The following is a 13,516-nucleotide window of genomic DNA, read 5'->3' as shown; positions in this document are numbered from 1 at the left end:
TGTGCATTTTTGAGTTTTCACAGATGTAGAAAGGACAGAGAGTATTTTTGGTAGACTCCTAATTTGGCTTTAAAAAGCCTACACTGATCATTCTTTTAGTTAACTTTTTCATCATTCTTAAATGCTTCTAGAAACAAAAAGCATATACTTGACATAATTAATCCATGTGCATGACATTTTTGCCTTTTCAATTATTTCTTCTTGTTTTTGTAAAGAACTTTGTCTTACCATTTTGATTATAATTACTGCTATGATCCCGTCTTCAAGACAGTATTTTCAACACTGAAGGGCTTATGCATGAATAACAATTGCTTCATTTTGTCCTACTTGTATATCTTCTAATTGGAGAACATGCAGAAAATTGTTTTTAAAGTTTATTTCTTGTCACTGTGCATAATTGTGTTATTTTAGTTGTTTGGAGGGTTTATCTTTTAATTAATTCAAAACATTTATTTAATACTGTAGTTGTATTCATAGGCACTGACAGACATTTCTGTTTGCTGATTTCTCTATTTCAGAAAGTGAATATCGCTATGCCAGATGGAAGAAAGCCGTGATGAAATCTATGGGCTGGGAGACATCTGAAGCTCCTTCAAACGGTAAAACAGACATTAACACAGGTCAAATATTAATTAGCTAACTAGCCTAGGTAATTAATCTTGAGTTTGGTGAGCTTTTCTGTTCATTCTATCTGTTGACTATTCTGATGATTTGAAAATGATTACTTAAAAACACTGTGGAAACAAAGCAGGATATAGATAGGTCTTCCTCTTGAAAGGAGGACACAAGCAATATCTTGTAGGTCTCTAAAAACATAAGACATTAAATCCAGACTAACTGTAGGTTCCACAGAATGGTGATGGTTTACAAAGAAAAAAAAAAATCTTTCCTGTTAAAGAGATACAGCTTAATTCGAAGATGGTGCAAGAATTTTATAAACTTTCTTATACTCATGTTGAAAAAGAGGAGAGTTTCATCCAGTGATTTTTCTTGCTGTATCTTGGCTTTATTATTTGCTGTATAGGAAGGAGAGATTGCTAACTACATCAAAACCTGCTTGACTCGCAAGGACTAAGAGCTAGAAGTTATAAAGGGAAGCACTGCATACACCTATCGTTCACACAGTATATACATACACTTTGAGGGACTAAAAAAGATGTTTCTTTTGAAGTAGGGGACTTTTCCATTTATCAGGTTTGAATAGTCTGCAGTCTTATATGATCTATAATTTGAGTTTATATTTTAGCACTGTTTCAGGATAAGTTTTTAGGCCTGAATCAGCCTACAGCACACAACTTCCATTTCATTTCACTTTTCTTGGAAAAATTACTGAAAAGATTAAGAATCTTCAGAATGTAACCCTATCCCCAGAACCCACAGCTGCAGCCCTCAAGCTGCATAAAGTTTCTTACTTTATTGATGAAAGCTAAAACTAATTTTTTTCTCTTATCATCCTGTATGTAGATGTAAGTATTTTATTTAACAGTGTAGTTATACAAACAATTCTCTCAAGGATGCTTGGAAGGGAAATTGGTAATTTATCATGAATAACAAGATTCACTTCAGTATTATGCATCATGATTTAATTGCCTTATATCTAAATTCTGTTATGTGTCCCCAAATCCCAAGTGCTTGATGTGTGTATTATTTATTATTCTTTCCTTTTGAAGCTCAGAATATCTGCCTTGCAGAAAATAAAACTAGATCTTGTTCTTCAGCTAATGTGAAAAGGGTTATGTTTATGAAAACTTGACCTCACTGATTATCCACTTTAATACCAGGGGAAGAATGCTAATTTTCTTAGTTCTAGCTTTGAAACTGTCCTATGCCTGCTAGGAGCATTTAAGATTGGAGAATACTAGAAATGGTCTCCACCTAGATAGTTCTAACAGTGGAATTTGGTTTTGAACTCTTATTGAGAGCTTGTTTTGAATTATTTTGGGGGGGTTGCATGAACTTTTTTATTTTTTTCTGCAAATTGTTTTATTTTTTCTTGCAATTGTTACTTTTTGCTGTTCATATGATTTTTAACACATATATTGCAATTTATATATATATTTCTCTTTTGATTTGCTTGACTGGAAACATCTTCCCCTCGATGACATCAGGTGACACTAGTATCTTCTGTAGTCTGCCCTTGGGTTTTTTTATTATGAGTAGCATGGTAATGTTAATCGGAGCAAAGTACGTCTCAGGTTAGTTATTATTTGAACTAGATCACTTTAAAAGTTGTCTACACTAGTTTAAGTGTTGTGGGTTTTTTTATATTCCACTGTTTATTTTGAGCAAAAATGACTGATGCTTTTTGTTGTTCATGCACACAAGTGTTTAAGGGTGTTTAGTCACATAGAACCTAAGGGAACAAAGAATGCCTTCTTGAATTCATTTTTATGTGCTGTGAAATTCATAATTGTTAGATGCATGTGAAACCTTGGACTATCCTCTCCCTTTGTCTAGCTATGCCGACTGTACACAGTTTATAAACAGAATATAGTTTGGATAGTTTGGAGCAGCCTAGCAGAGTTTTGCATTGCCTGCATTACATTGCGCATTGCAATTAGAATACGGTTCCATCCTTCATCTTTTATTTCTTCTCATAACGTTTTAAATTATTTAGAGGATCTGGTCTAAATAAAGGGAAGACTTCTCTTCTGTCCCTGAAAGGCTTTGTGTATCTCCCCCATCTTTTTTTTCTGGCACCCTTGAAGCTATTGTATGGTTAGGAATCTTCATCTGCTTAATCTACAGAATGTTCTTTTAGTACTTTTCTCTTAATGGATAAGTTGAATTCATTTTTTGTAAAGAGAAGAGACACCAATAAACCTACCTACAAAAACTGGGGAAAAAGGGACTGTGTGCATATGCAATGAAGGTGCATCTTCAACCTATTAATATATGTTTTATTTTAAAAGAAAGTTCTTAATATGGATGGATGATGGTGTTAGTTACTTATGCTAGCAGTAAGACATTGTAGTAAGATTACTTGTATGGTAAGAAGTTTTGTATTGATGTCATTTGTTCTTTGCCACTGTGTTTCAAAATTTCTTCCCAAGTAAAATATTTTACAGCATAGCCATGGTTGCTTCTTAGTAAGGTTTTCTGGAGTTACTGTTTAGTTTTCTTTTTTTTTTTTTTTCTGAGGGGTGGGGTATTAATTAGACAGCTGAGAACTTTAGTATGCTCCTCTGATAATGCTTGTCTCTACTCATACAGCCTGAATTAACCGTTCAATAGTAATTTTCCTTGCATGGAAGAGACTGTCTGAGCTTATAGGAGAACTAAAATCAAACTAAACAAATGCTGATTAAAAATCACACTGAACAAATGGTTTGACATTGATGTACTAACTCTGAAATACATCTGTGAATGAGAACAATCTTGGTTATGAAATATAACATAAAACCAACTGTGAATAAGTGGGTAAATTTTTAACAAGCTGAACTAAACAACTTGAATATTAATTCCAGATCAGGTTCTCGAGCACATGGGGGATGCCTAAAATAATAGGAAGATCAATATCAAGAGGGCAGATAAGTTACCTAAGTTCCAGGCTTAATGCTTTGTGAAAACAACTAATCAGTAACCTGCATATGTATCTAAACTTACACAATGGGAATTCATAAAAACAGATCTTTTTCTCCCTTCCCTAAGCTTGCCAGTGTCTTTCTGCCCCACAAGTGGAAATCATCTTGGCTCCTCACTCTTGCCTTCAGAGCCCTTTTTTGCCCTTGTTTTCAACCAGTAACAATTGAGGATTTTTGTTATATTCTTTACATGGTAAGCTTGGGGACAGGAGAAGTTGCAAGAAATTTCTAACTTTCCTGGTTTTTTTTGTTGTTGTTTTTTTAATTATGGTGTCTAAGCAAGAGTGGAATTAGTGATGATATGTACTGTTTGTAGTTTTGCTCATCTGTGTTAGGGTAGAACATGTTAGGACATATTGAATCTGTGTTGCTGATTGGAGCGGGGCTGCATCACCACCACCACCCACCCCCTTAGACGTTTTCTCTGGTAAATGCCCTTTTGCTTTTAAAAGCCAGAGCTAGCTGACCAGGCTTTCCTTCTAACTTTGGTACTGTAACTCCATTAATTAATTTGTTCCATTTTATCTCTTAACAAAACAATGGAACTCCAATGCAGTCATCAGTATAGTAAGTTTGAGGATTGAATCTACAGAGGATTGAATTCATCCTTCATGTGCTGAAACAGCAGTAAGTCTTGCATGGCAGCAGCGCTGTTGTCGAACGTGTCTGTGTAGGTCTGGGCCATGCTTTTACAGCTGCTGAAATGTGAAGCAAAAATCTGCTGTGGCAGAACAGAGAACACTAACGTAGCAAAAACCCATTTAGGGATCTGCTAAACTAACTGCCTTTTCGTGCAGAACCTGATGACAGAATATGAAGAACAATACTGTAGTTCATAATTTCATCAAAATCAGGTCATTTACTTGCTCTTTCTTTTATGATCTTCTTTCTTCTCCCCCAGTGGAGAAAGAGTTAATATTTTGTTTTATTTCACTGTTAAAGCAAATTGTATGTAGCAACTGGGGTCCTTATGTTATGATTCCACTAAGTCTTTCACACTACTTTTGTATCTGGATACCTGAGAGATTTCAACATATTCTGTAGCTGTACTTTTTTGGGGGAGGTGAGGGTCAAATTAAAGTGACATTATATTTTATTAGACTTAAATTTAAAGAAACGCCTTTGCATGCTTAAGTTGGCACCTCTCTAATGAGGTATAAAACCAGAGGTCTGGCTATAAATGGGATATTATGCTACATCTGAGACACAAAGTTCTTTGACCTTATTCTCACAAAGTAAGGTATCGGTGCTGATAGTAATATCATATGCCTCCTGCTTAAGTACCCTTTTGTTGTTGTTGTTTTTAAAAATCTGTTTTTCTTTTAAATTCCTTGTGCTGTGACAGTTACTGCTGAATTGCATACTAATTTACATATAGGAATCACAATGCAGTTCACAAATCAGTTGCAATATTTCCAAAATTTCTGAAAACTGAGCTCATATTCGTGAAAAAAAATAGCTCAGTGTACCTTACTTCAATTCTTCTCCTTGTTAAAAGTTTACCCATCTTATTTAGTGTGGTTTCTCCTCTTCTGCTGTATACACATCCCACACACTTAAGTGCTAGCTTTTATTTGCATTTGTGTCACAAGATTCATCTAATTTATAATTGCATTAACTGAAAACACAAGATGGTTATACTGAATTCTTCCTATCACTTAGCTTTGTTATATTGTGTTAAAATTGTTTAAAGTAAATTCTATGTTACTAATGCACATTCTTTCTCATTTTAAGGTAACGATAAATGAGACTACATAATGGACTCTCTGGACACAGCTGACTTTTGTTTGTTTGTTTCATTTTGTTTTATTGTTTGAAAAGATTCCACCACCAGTGTGATGATACTACCTGTGTGACTAAATTCATTCATGAATACATCTGTTGTCAGTCCCTGAGCTACCTCCCTGTGGTACATTGAAATTTAAGTATTCAGCCCTTCACTACTCTCCTCTCTTCCCCATCAACTCCAACTGCACTGGAGGCCTTTGTGTGGACTATATCCCATCATCCTTTAAAATTTCACAAGCCATGGCTTTGTTTGAGAAAGTTGGCATAAAAAACCCTGCAACTTCTGAGGTGACTTCAGATGTTTAGTTAAACTTTTCAGGGGTTGGTACTTTATACAACACACTGCAAAAAGTTAATGATGCACTATGGGACTTTGTAAACGTCTTACAATTTTTCCAGCTGCTGTGAATTACCTATCATACATATGTGGTTGCCAAAGATATTTTATTTTAGTCACCTCTGGTCTGAAACACCTTCAATGGTACTAACCTTTTAATCTCTAGCTCAAAATATATTATCGGTAGGAAACATTGCCACTGGTTTGGCAATGAAAAAGTTGCTGATATGGTAAACAGAGCACTATTGAAACAATCAATTAAAGACTTAAAAAGTTTGGTTTGGCTTCTGGCATATGTAGTCAGTTTGCCAATTTTAAGTATTTAAGACACTAAGTCCTGTAACTGTACATTAAAGAGGTAGGAGTAAATGGCCGTTTTGGTTTAGGCCGTGCTTCATGTTCTTGCCCTTTTGTGTTTTGAAAGACAAATTTGATACAGCATGCTATTCACAGGACAGCTTCTTTGTCCTCAGTAACTGAAAACTCTTAAAATTACTCTGTACGGTGTACTTTTTCTTGACCAATACTGCATATATTCTGTTGTCCTGCTTAAGGGTATTTTTAGTGATTGTTTGTTAAAATTTGAAAGTTGAAGCTAACAGTTTTCCTTAAAGAGGGTCCACTCCAAATTAAATATCAGTGCTTTAGTTCTTGCTGTCATTTAGTATACCTCAGGGACCAAAATCTCCCTTTCAGTTTCCATGTCCATAGTTTTAACAGCAAGTTGTCACAAAATATGCAGAGACAACCCAAAACCCTGGCTTGGAATTGTAAGCACTTGGCACCTGAAACTGGCCATTGGAGTTCACAGGCAACAGGAGTGAAAACGGAGTTGCGTCCACTTTGAAACTTTAGATCTTCCACAGGTAAAGGAGTGAGGCAATAATCTTACCTTCAGCTTTCGTGTTTGTACCAACAGCATGACAAATGCCAGCCTTATTGGGTAGGTCAGAGAAAACGTATTCTTGTATCATGTCACTGGATCAGTATAGAATGATAGCAAGGTTAAATGTGGGAACAACATGAAGAAACTCAAAACAAATTACAAAGAGGTGTTTAAATGCACTAGGAGTTAAAGGGAGTGGTTTTTGTGTGTTCTTAAAAAAAATGTTGTCTTTGAAAAATATTCTTTAAAAGTTTTTCTTTGTTTAACTAGAGGCTTAGATTTTAAAAAAATGTTAAATATGTGTTTGTCTGAAGCAGTGGTTTGCACAGAAGTTCAGGTCTGTATGATATATTTAATATCAAATGCATATTAATTGCCTTTTTATTATCAAGTGCAATGACCTTTGAAAATGTGACTTTTAATTAAGTTAGAGAAGGAACATTTTTCCTCCTGTGGTTGCATGTGTACATTTAACAGAAGGGATTTTTGTGCATAAGTGAAAATACAACACCAACATTCAAATCCCTCATCTTGTATAAGAACTCAAATGTGAGGTGTAATAATTAAAATTTCTGAGTTTTCCAGTTTGTATTGGAGAGGTGAAGAAAGAGTGAAAAATGAACATGAACCCATAGGAAAATCTTTATACTCCCTACCTTTACTCTGAGCTGTCACTGATTCCATCTTACACCAAGGAACAGCAGCCTTCGGAGCACACGGGGCAAGGGCAGCATACACCTCAAGCACTGGACTTCTGAGTTTGACTTCTTGCCAAAAACACTGAAGTACTGAACCTGGGAATGGTTACTGTTAAGTGTTGCCTTTGCCAGTGATGTATGTGGCCGGGGGAAAGGTAGCACATAATAAGTAAGAGGAGGACTTTTTGCTGCTTTTCTGATATATCTTTTACTGGGAAACACAATTCCTATTACTTTTTCACTGAGTAAATATCATAATTTTATTTTCAATTGCTGTTGCAAATATTTTTTAAGAATTTCACACCACTTTCTACCAACAGTTGAAATATATTGTAAATTGGGGCTGGGGGGGCAAACTGTTGAAAGTTAGCTTTTTGTGAAGCTGTGATTTATTTTTTCTATAAATTACCAGATTTATAAATTCTTACTTGAGACATGCATTAACTTGGTATTAAAATGCCATAAATAAATTGATCTAAACTGTCGGTTTATTCTTCCACGTTATCTTTCAGACACATTTTCATTAACGTTTATTACACGAGACATTAGTATATACTGAGGTATATTAAACAATGGAGCCCCATCTTTAAGTATCACAGACACATGCTCTAAGTTGCTCAGAGGTATGGATCAAATACATCCAGCAGTGCATTCTGGTGTTCAGTGATCTATTCAGTTTTGAGGTTCTATTAGAAATGCCTCCCATTTTCATGAATGCAGAGGAACTTGTGGAAAAGCAGGAAGCTGTAAGTAAATTTCACCAAGTAAAATGGTGAAAGGGAGTACAGTCCTAACGCAGGTGTGAGATGAAGGTTTCAAACAACAGTGGTGGTGCCACTGGGCCAGCTGGTGTTTAGTCTTACACCATTCTTTGGTAATTGACACAGATTAAAAGGTCATTATAAGTTGGGGCAGGGACTGTACATGAAATAGCGCACCCAGCAGTGTTTTCATTCTAGAAACACGTGGTATTTCTCTTCTTTTGAGAAAGAAGCATGGGGGTACGCATACATGTGCAGGGTGCATTTATGGAGTGTGCCTGCCAGACTCGTTTTTGTTGTCACTATGTAGCTCCAAATTATACTCTACACATCTGCTGCAGCATAATTCCACCAAGGACACGGCCTTCATCAACAGTCATTACAAAGTCTTTCATTCCAGGTGTCAAAATCAGTTGTGTGAGTCATATATTTAAATGATTTCTGATTGTTTCTATCAGCACAGAAGCTTTGGGTAACATGTTATTACTTAGTATTGGACAATATCTGCTTGTAAGGTTCCAGACTTCCTTTCACATGGCAAAATTAGGGCCTTGCCCTTAGCTGCACTCCACAAGAGCATACTGAAATTTCATGAATATTAAGAGACGAGAACATTCGTGGTGTACTTAGTACCAATACTTTACAGGTAGATTTTTTTTTCAACAAAAGCTTATGCAATGTTTAGTCTATTATTAGAACTATATAAAATATAGTATATTCTTAACGTCCACATCAGCATCCAAGCCATAATCTTACCATCTAAAGAAGCCTGAGTTTATAGCTATTGGAATACCTTCCCATTAAGAGGTGTGACAGAAACCCAGTATGATTTTTTGGTGGTTGTTGTTCTTTGTTGCCATTACTTCTATTTCTGGAAGTAATACACATCAGTAATACCTGGAGATAAGGGCAGGAATATGGAGAGTCACCCTTCAAAGCTCAGAAATGACACGGGAATGCTGCTGGGATGGTTTTTCCTTGACAGAAGTAACAGGCTGTCAGAACATCATGAGGTCCAACAAGGGGAGGCCAAGTCCTGCACCTTGGAAGAAATAATGCCAGGCAACAGCACCAGCTGGGGGCCATCCACCTGAGATGCAGATTTGCAGAAAGGGCCCTGCTGGACACTGTGGGCAGGTGGGCATTGGACACCAGGTTGGACATGGAATTTCAACAAAGAAGGCCAACAGCACACGGGGATGCATCAGGCAGAGTGTCACTGGAGGTGGAGGGAGACAGATCAGGAGAGCTGAGTCGAGCCCTGGGATCCTGGTGTGAGAGACACGTGGAGACACTGGAGTAAGTCCTGCGAAAAGCCACAAAGATGACTGAGGGATTGGAGCATCTGTCTGTCATACAGGGAGAAGCTGAGAGATCTGGGGCCGGTCAGCTTGGAGAGAGCTCAGATATAAATTCTTGATGCAAGGAGTAAAGGCAATGGAGCCAGACCCTTCTTGATGGCACCCAGTGACATGATCAGTGTCAGTGACAACAAACCAAAATGCAGGAAATTCCACTGAAGCATAAGAAAACACTTTCTGACTGCTGGTGGTCACACGCTGGAGCAGGCTGCCCAGAGAGGTGGTGGAGTCTTCATCCTTGGAGACCTTCAAAACCTGACTGACACAGCCCTGAGCAACCTGTTGCTGCTGACCCTGCCCTGAGCAAGGCGTTGGACTGGACAACCTCCAGAGCTGCCTTCCAGCCTCAGCTGCTCCATGGGTCTGTGCTTAAGTCGGTTGCAGTTTGTCCATGGTGCATGCTGAGGGCATTAAAAGTCGGGGAAAAGGAAATGCTAGTTTATTTAGACAAAAGTGGATTGCTTTGTATGAATCGGTATTCACCCTGAGCTGTATTTCAACATTGCTCAAACAGCACTATTACTTTTTATCTTATGTACATCTCTGTTTTGGAGGAGTCTGCCCTATTGTGTGGGCTTATTTTCTTGCATGTTTTAATTTTGAGAGCTAAGCTTTTAAGCAGTTGCTGGTGTGAATTTAAGCAGAATTACTGTGGATTTTTTTTGATTCCTGATTATTGTAGCCTTATACCTAGTTTTGCATAGGCGATTGTACCACCAGGTGCTTCAAAGCAGTCCAAAGGGCAAGCATGGCATAACCTGCTTCCAAAGACACCACACCTCATTGTAGTTGAAAAAAAAAAATGGGTTCCTTATATTTTTGTAATGGAAGATGGAAAGACATCAGTTCAGATGTCATTTCTTTTTGTATGTGGATTTTGTTTGTTTGTTTTTAGTTTAAATCCATGGGCTGCTGAGCTGGGGTTTCCTTTTCTGACTATCTTTGAAATCCCAAACACTTTGGTTAGGAGGATTTTCTGCATCATTACTTTTCAGTTCTGTGGGGATGGAGTGCTCTGAGAACTGTAGAGCCAGCAACATGGTGAGTCTGATAGCCTCATAATGCTTCTTGGTTGTTGGGCAGCCAGAAAAGAGCTTTCAAGGAGAACAGCTTTGGTGATCAGTTGTTGCTGTCTAGTGCTTTTCCCTCCCAACACTAAAGGAGTTGTCTTCTATTTGTTTTGGAAATAGGATGGGTTAGTCAGAGTGCTTGACAGCACCCACATTTCCTCCACTTCATAAACAGCTTCAGGATCCTTGAGGATTTCACTTTAGCTACTCTGTGCTTTTGCTGTTTTCCGACTACATAGCTCCTATCCATCTTTCTCGCATGTTTTCTCACAGCTGAACAGATTACTGAAAATTTGACAACAGGATTCAACTTACAGTTGAGAGGATGCTTACACAAATATTAATTGCCTTTGTTTCAATAAAAAAGGGGAAAAGACAGAAATAGTGACCTGCCTGGAATAAGCAAGAACACTTCCTTCATTATGAAAGGAAATACAAGATGGTAACTCTAATATACTGTAAATAACAATCATGTCTGTCAAGCTTCAGGACACATATTATCAAGCCTTTATAAGACACTCCCTGCAGGAAATGGGCTTATATTCTTACGCCTGTGTTCAAGGAGGTGCAGACCGCTTCACATGCCGTTATTCTGGGACTCTCTGGTAGATAAGCCTTAAAGTAAGCACTCAGAGATTTTGTTTGGATTTCAGCTCATTGAACAACTCATTGAGCAACTTCAGACTCAGAGTTTTCAGGAGCTATCATACCCAGCAACGGATTTCAGATCATGCTATCATTTTGTATTGTTGCCTTGCTTTTTGTTTGGCTGCTGATAATAACCAACAAACAAAAGTACACAGGGTGAGATTTGTCAAACTACTAAGTGTTTGGTAATGTTAATTAAAGGAAATCTTTATATTAAATAAATTAATTCATTAGATTAAACATATTACAATAGTGCTGAAAGATCTCATTTGCTAATCTTGAAATAGATTATCTGTTTTTATTCATGAGTATGTGAAACACTGAGTCCCAACTGATGAGCAAATGAGGGATGTTGTATATTAGAATAGGCAGGTATGGTTTTATTATTCAGTGTGTGTGACAAGCTCTTACGAAAGGTAGAGGAAACCTACCAGAATTTCTGCAGTTCAGAACCCGGTGTAACACAACAATGGATTGATATAACAAGCAATAGCATAGTTGAAGGTCCTAACAGTATGGTGGTGTTGTTTTACAGAATATCCTTGAATATCTGAAACTGTTGGAAGATTCTGTAATAGCTTCGTTAAAAAATAAAATCACTTATTCCCACTTGCCTTTCAAAGTAGCACCCGCTGAAGCTATCAGCAGTATTTGGCACAGTATCCTCAAAATGAAAATGTTGAAATCATAATTTAAATATTTATGCAAAGACATGAGTCACAGCTGTATTACCTTATGCTAGAAAGGAAGGTAACATCGGCTTAAGAGCAGCTTATTTATGAGCTGCATATCATACTGTCAAACTAGTTTGCAACAAATATGTATTACTAAAAACATATGAGGAAAGACAGTGTGCTCTTTAATAATAAAGTAAAAAAAAAAATGTGGAAATACTTTTTTTTTTTTTTTTTAAGAAATTACCCTAAGACTACTAAAGTTATGCATTTTTCACCCAAAAGTCATGAAGATCTGGTACTATGGTTACACATCGGTCTAATAGTCCAAATGCACAACATATCTGTTAAACTCTAATTAGGAAATTTCTTTTGCTCTATAGAATTTTAATCTTGAATGTTAACTAGATTTTGAAATGAGCTGATGTTCCCTAGTAAAGAAAACATATGCAACTAGGATCCATGTCTTTTTTATAACTTTTATTTTGATGTTAAAGGTTTTGTAGTACATAAAAGCACAGATTCTCATTATCATGTTGTTTGTCCTTAGTTCTTGTCTCTCTGTGCAGCACTTTTCTAAAGACTCGTTAGCAATTACACAATTACACTGAACTACAACTTCTGCACAGGCATGACTAGCAGGTCAAGGGAGGTGATTCTCCCCCTCTACTCTGCTCTCGTGAGACCCCACCTAGAGTGCTGCATTCAGCTCTGGAGCCACCAGCACAAGAAAGACATGGAGCTATTACCCTAATAGAACAAGTCCAGAGGAGGGCCACAAAGATGGTCAGAGTGCTGGAGAACTTCTACAAATACAGTCCGAGGGAGTTGGGGTTGTTCAGCCTGGGGGAGAGAAGGCTCTGGGGAGACCTTTTAGCAGCCTTCCAGTGCCTAAAGGGGGCCTACAGGAAAGCTGGGGAGGGACTCTTTTTAAGGGGGTGTAGGTATAGGACGAGGAGTAATGAATGGCTTTAAACTAAAAGAGGGCAGATTTAGATTTGATATTTGGAAGAAATTCCTCACTCAGAAGGTGGTGCCACTGGCACAGGCTGCCCAGGGAAGCTGTGGATGCCCCATCCCTGAAGGTGTTCAAGGCCAGGCCGGATGGGGCTTTGGGCAACTTGCTATGGAGGGAGGTGTCCCTGCCCATGGCAGGGGGTTGGAACCAGGTGATCTTTAAGGTCCCATCCAACCCAAACCATTCTGTGATTCTATCTACAAGATACTTCTCCCTCTCCCTCCTGTGTCCCCTGGTTTGTCATTTTATTATGGACTTTATGAAATTTTTTAAACACTGACACATCTAAAAAGAACAAAAACTAAGTACTATTAAAAGAAAGAAATAAATGAAAGTCCTTATTTCACTTTTCAGATTTCCCTGCTGCCTGCTGTTCCTGCTGTTTCACCTGTTTCTAGATCCTGCAGATTCTGTTTAATCTCCCTAATGTAACCCACATCTCTGAAACTGTTTGTCCAGCCTTCTCTATTCTCTGGCCCTGGCAAAAATGCAGGCATTTTATATCCATCCAGAAGGCTGCTAACAGACATTGGTTTATTGTTTTGGGTTTGGTCGTCTTCTTTATCTCTTTGAGTCCGGACTCGGTGTCAATGCAGGCACTCCTATTCCAGAACAGGAAGGCGAGCAGTCAGAGCACATGTAACCATGCGCCTAGACGCCGGGCAACATCGTATGTTAAAGATGTTTTCTT

At 37.7% G+C, this 13,516-nt stretch overlaps 1 protein-coding gene across 5 annotated transcripts in view; it reads left to right on the top strand.

Moving 5' to 3' along the window:
- GK (glycerol kinase) overlaps positions 1 to 7,778 on the top strand; it is a 34,711-nt gene extending 26,933 nt beyond the window's left edge. For 2 of the 5 annotated variants that reach the window (XM_080589554.1, XM_080589556.1), the window contains exons 19-21: positions 519 to 599; positions 2,109 to 2,195; positions 5,319 to 5,479. In XM_080589554.1, coding sequence (XP_080445680.1) covers positions 519 to 599; positions 2,109 to 2,195; positions 5,319 to 5,332 — 182 coding nt within the window. In that variant the 3' untranslated portion in view covers positions 5,333 to 5,479. Of the gene's footprint in view, positions 1 to 518; positions 600 to 2,108; positions 2,196 to 5,318 lie in introns of all 5 variants that reach the window. The other 3 variants (XM_080589558.1, XM_080589557.1, XM_080589555.1) reach the window with 2 other exon arrangements.
- Positions 7,779 to 13,516: the final 5,738 nt, after the last annotated feature.

The sequence above is a fragment of the Anser brachyrhynchus genome, assembly GCF_964034855.1.
Source record: "Anser brachyrhynchus genome assembly, chromosome: 1".
NCBI lineage: Eukaryota > Metazoa > Chordata > Aves > Anseriformes > Anatidae > Anser > Anser brachyrhynchus.
Note: the sequence above shows the minus strand (reverse complement) of the source record. Positions and strands in the feature narration are given on the sequence as shown.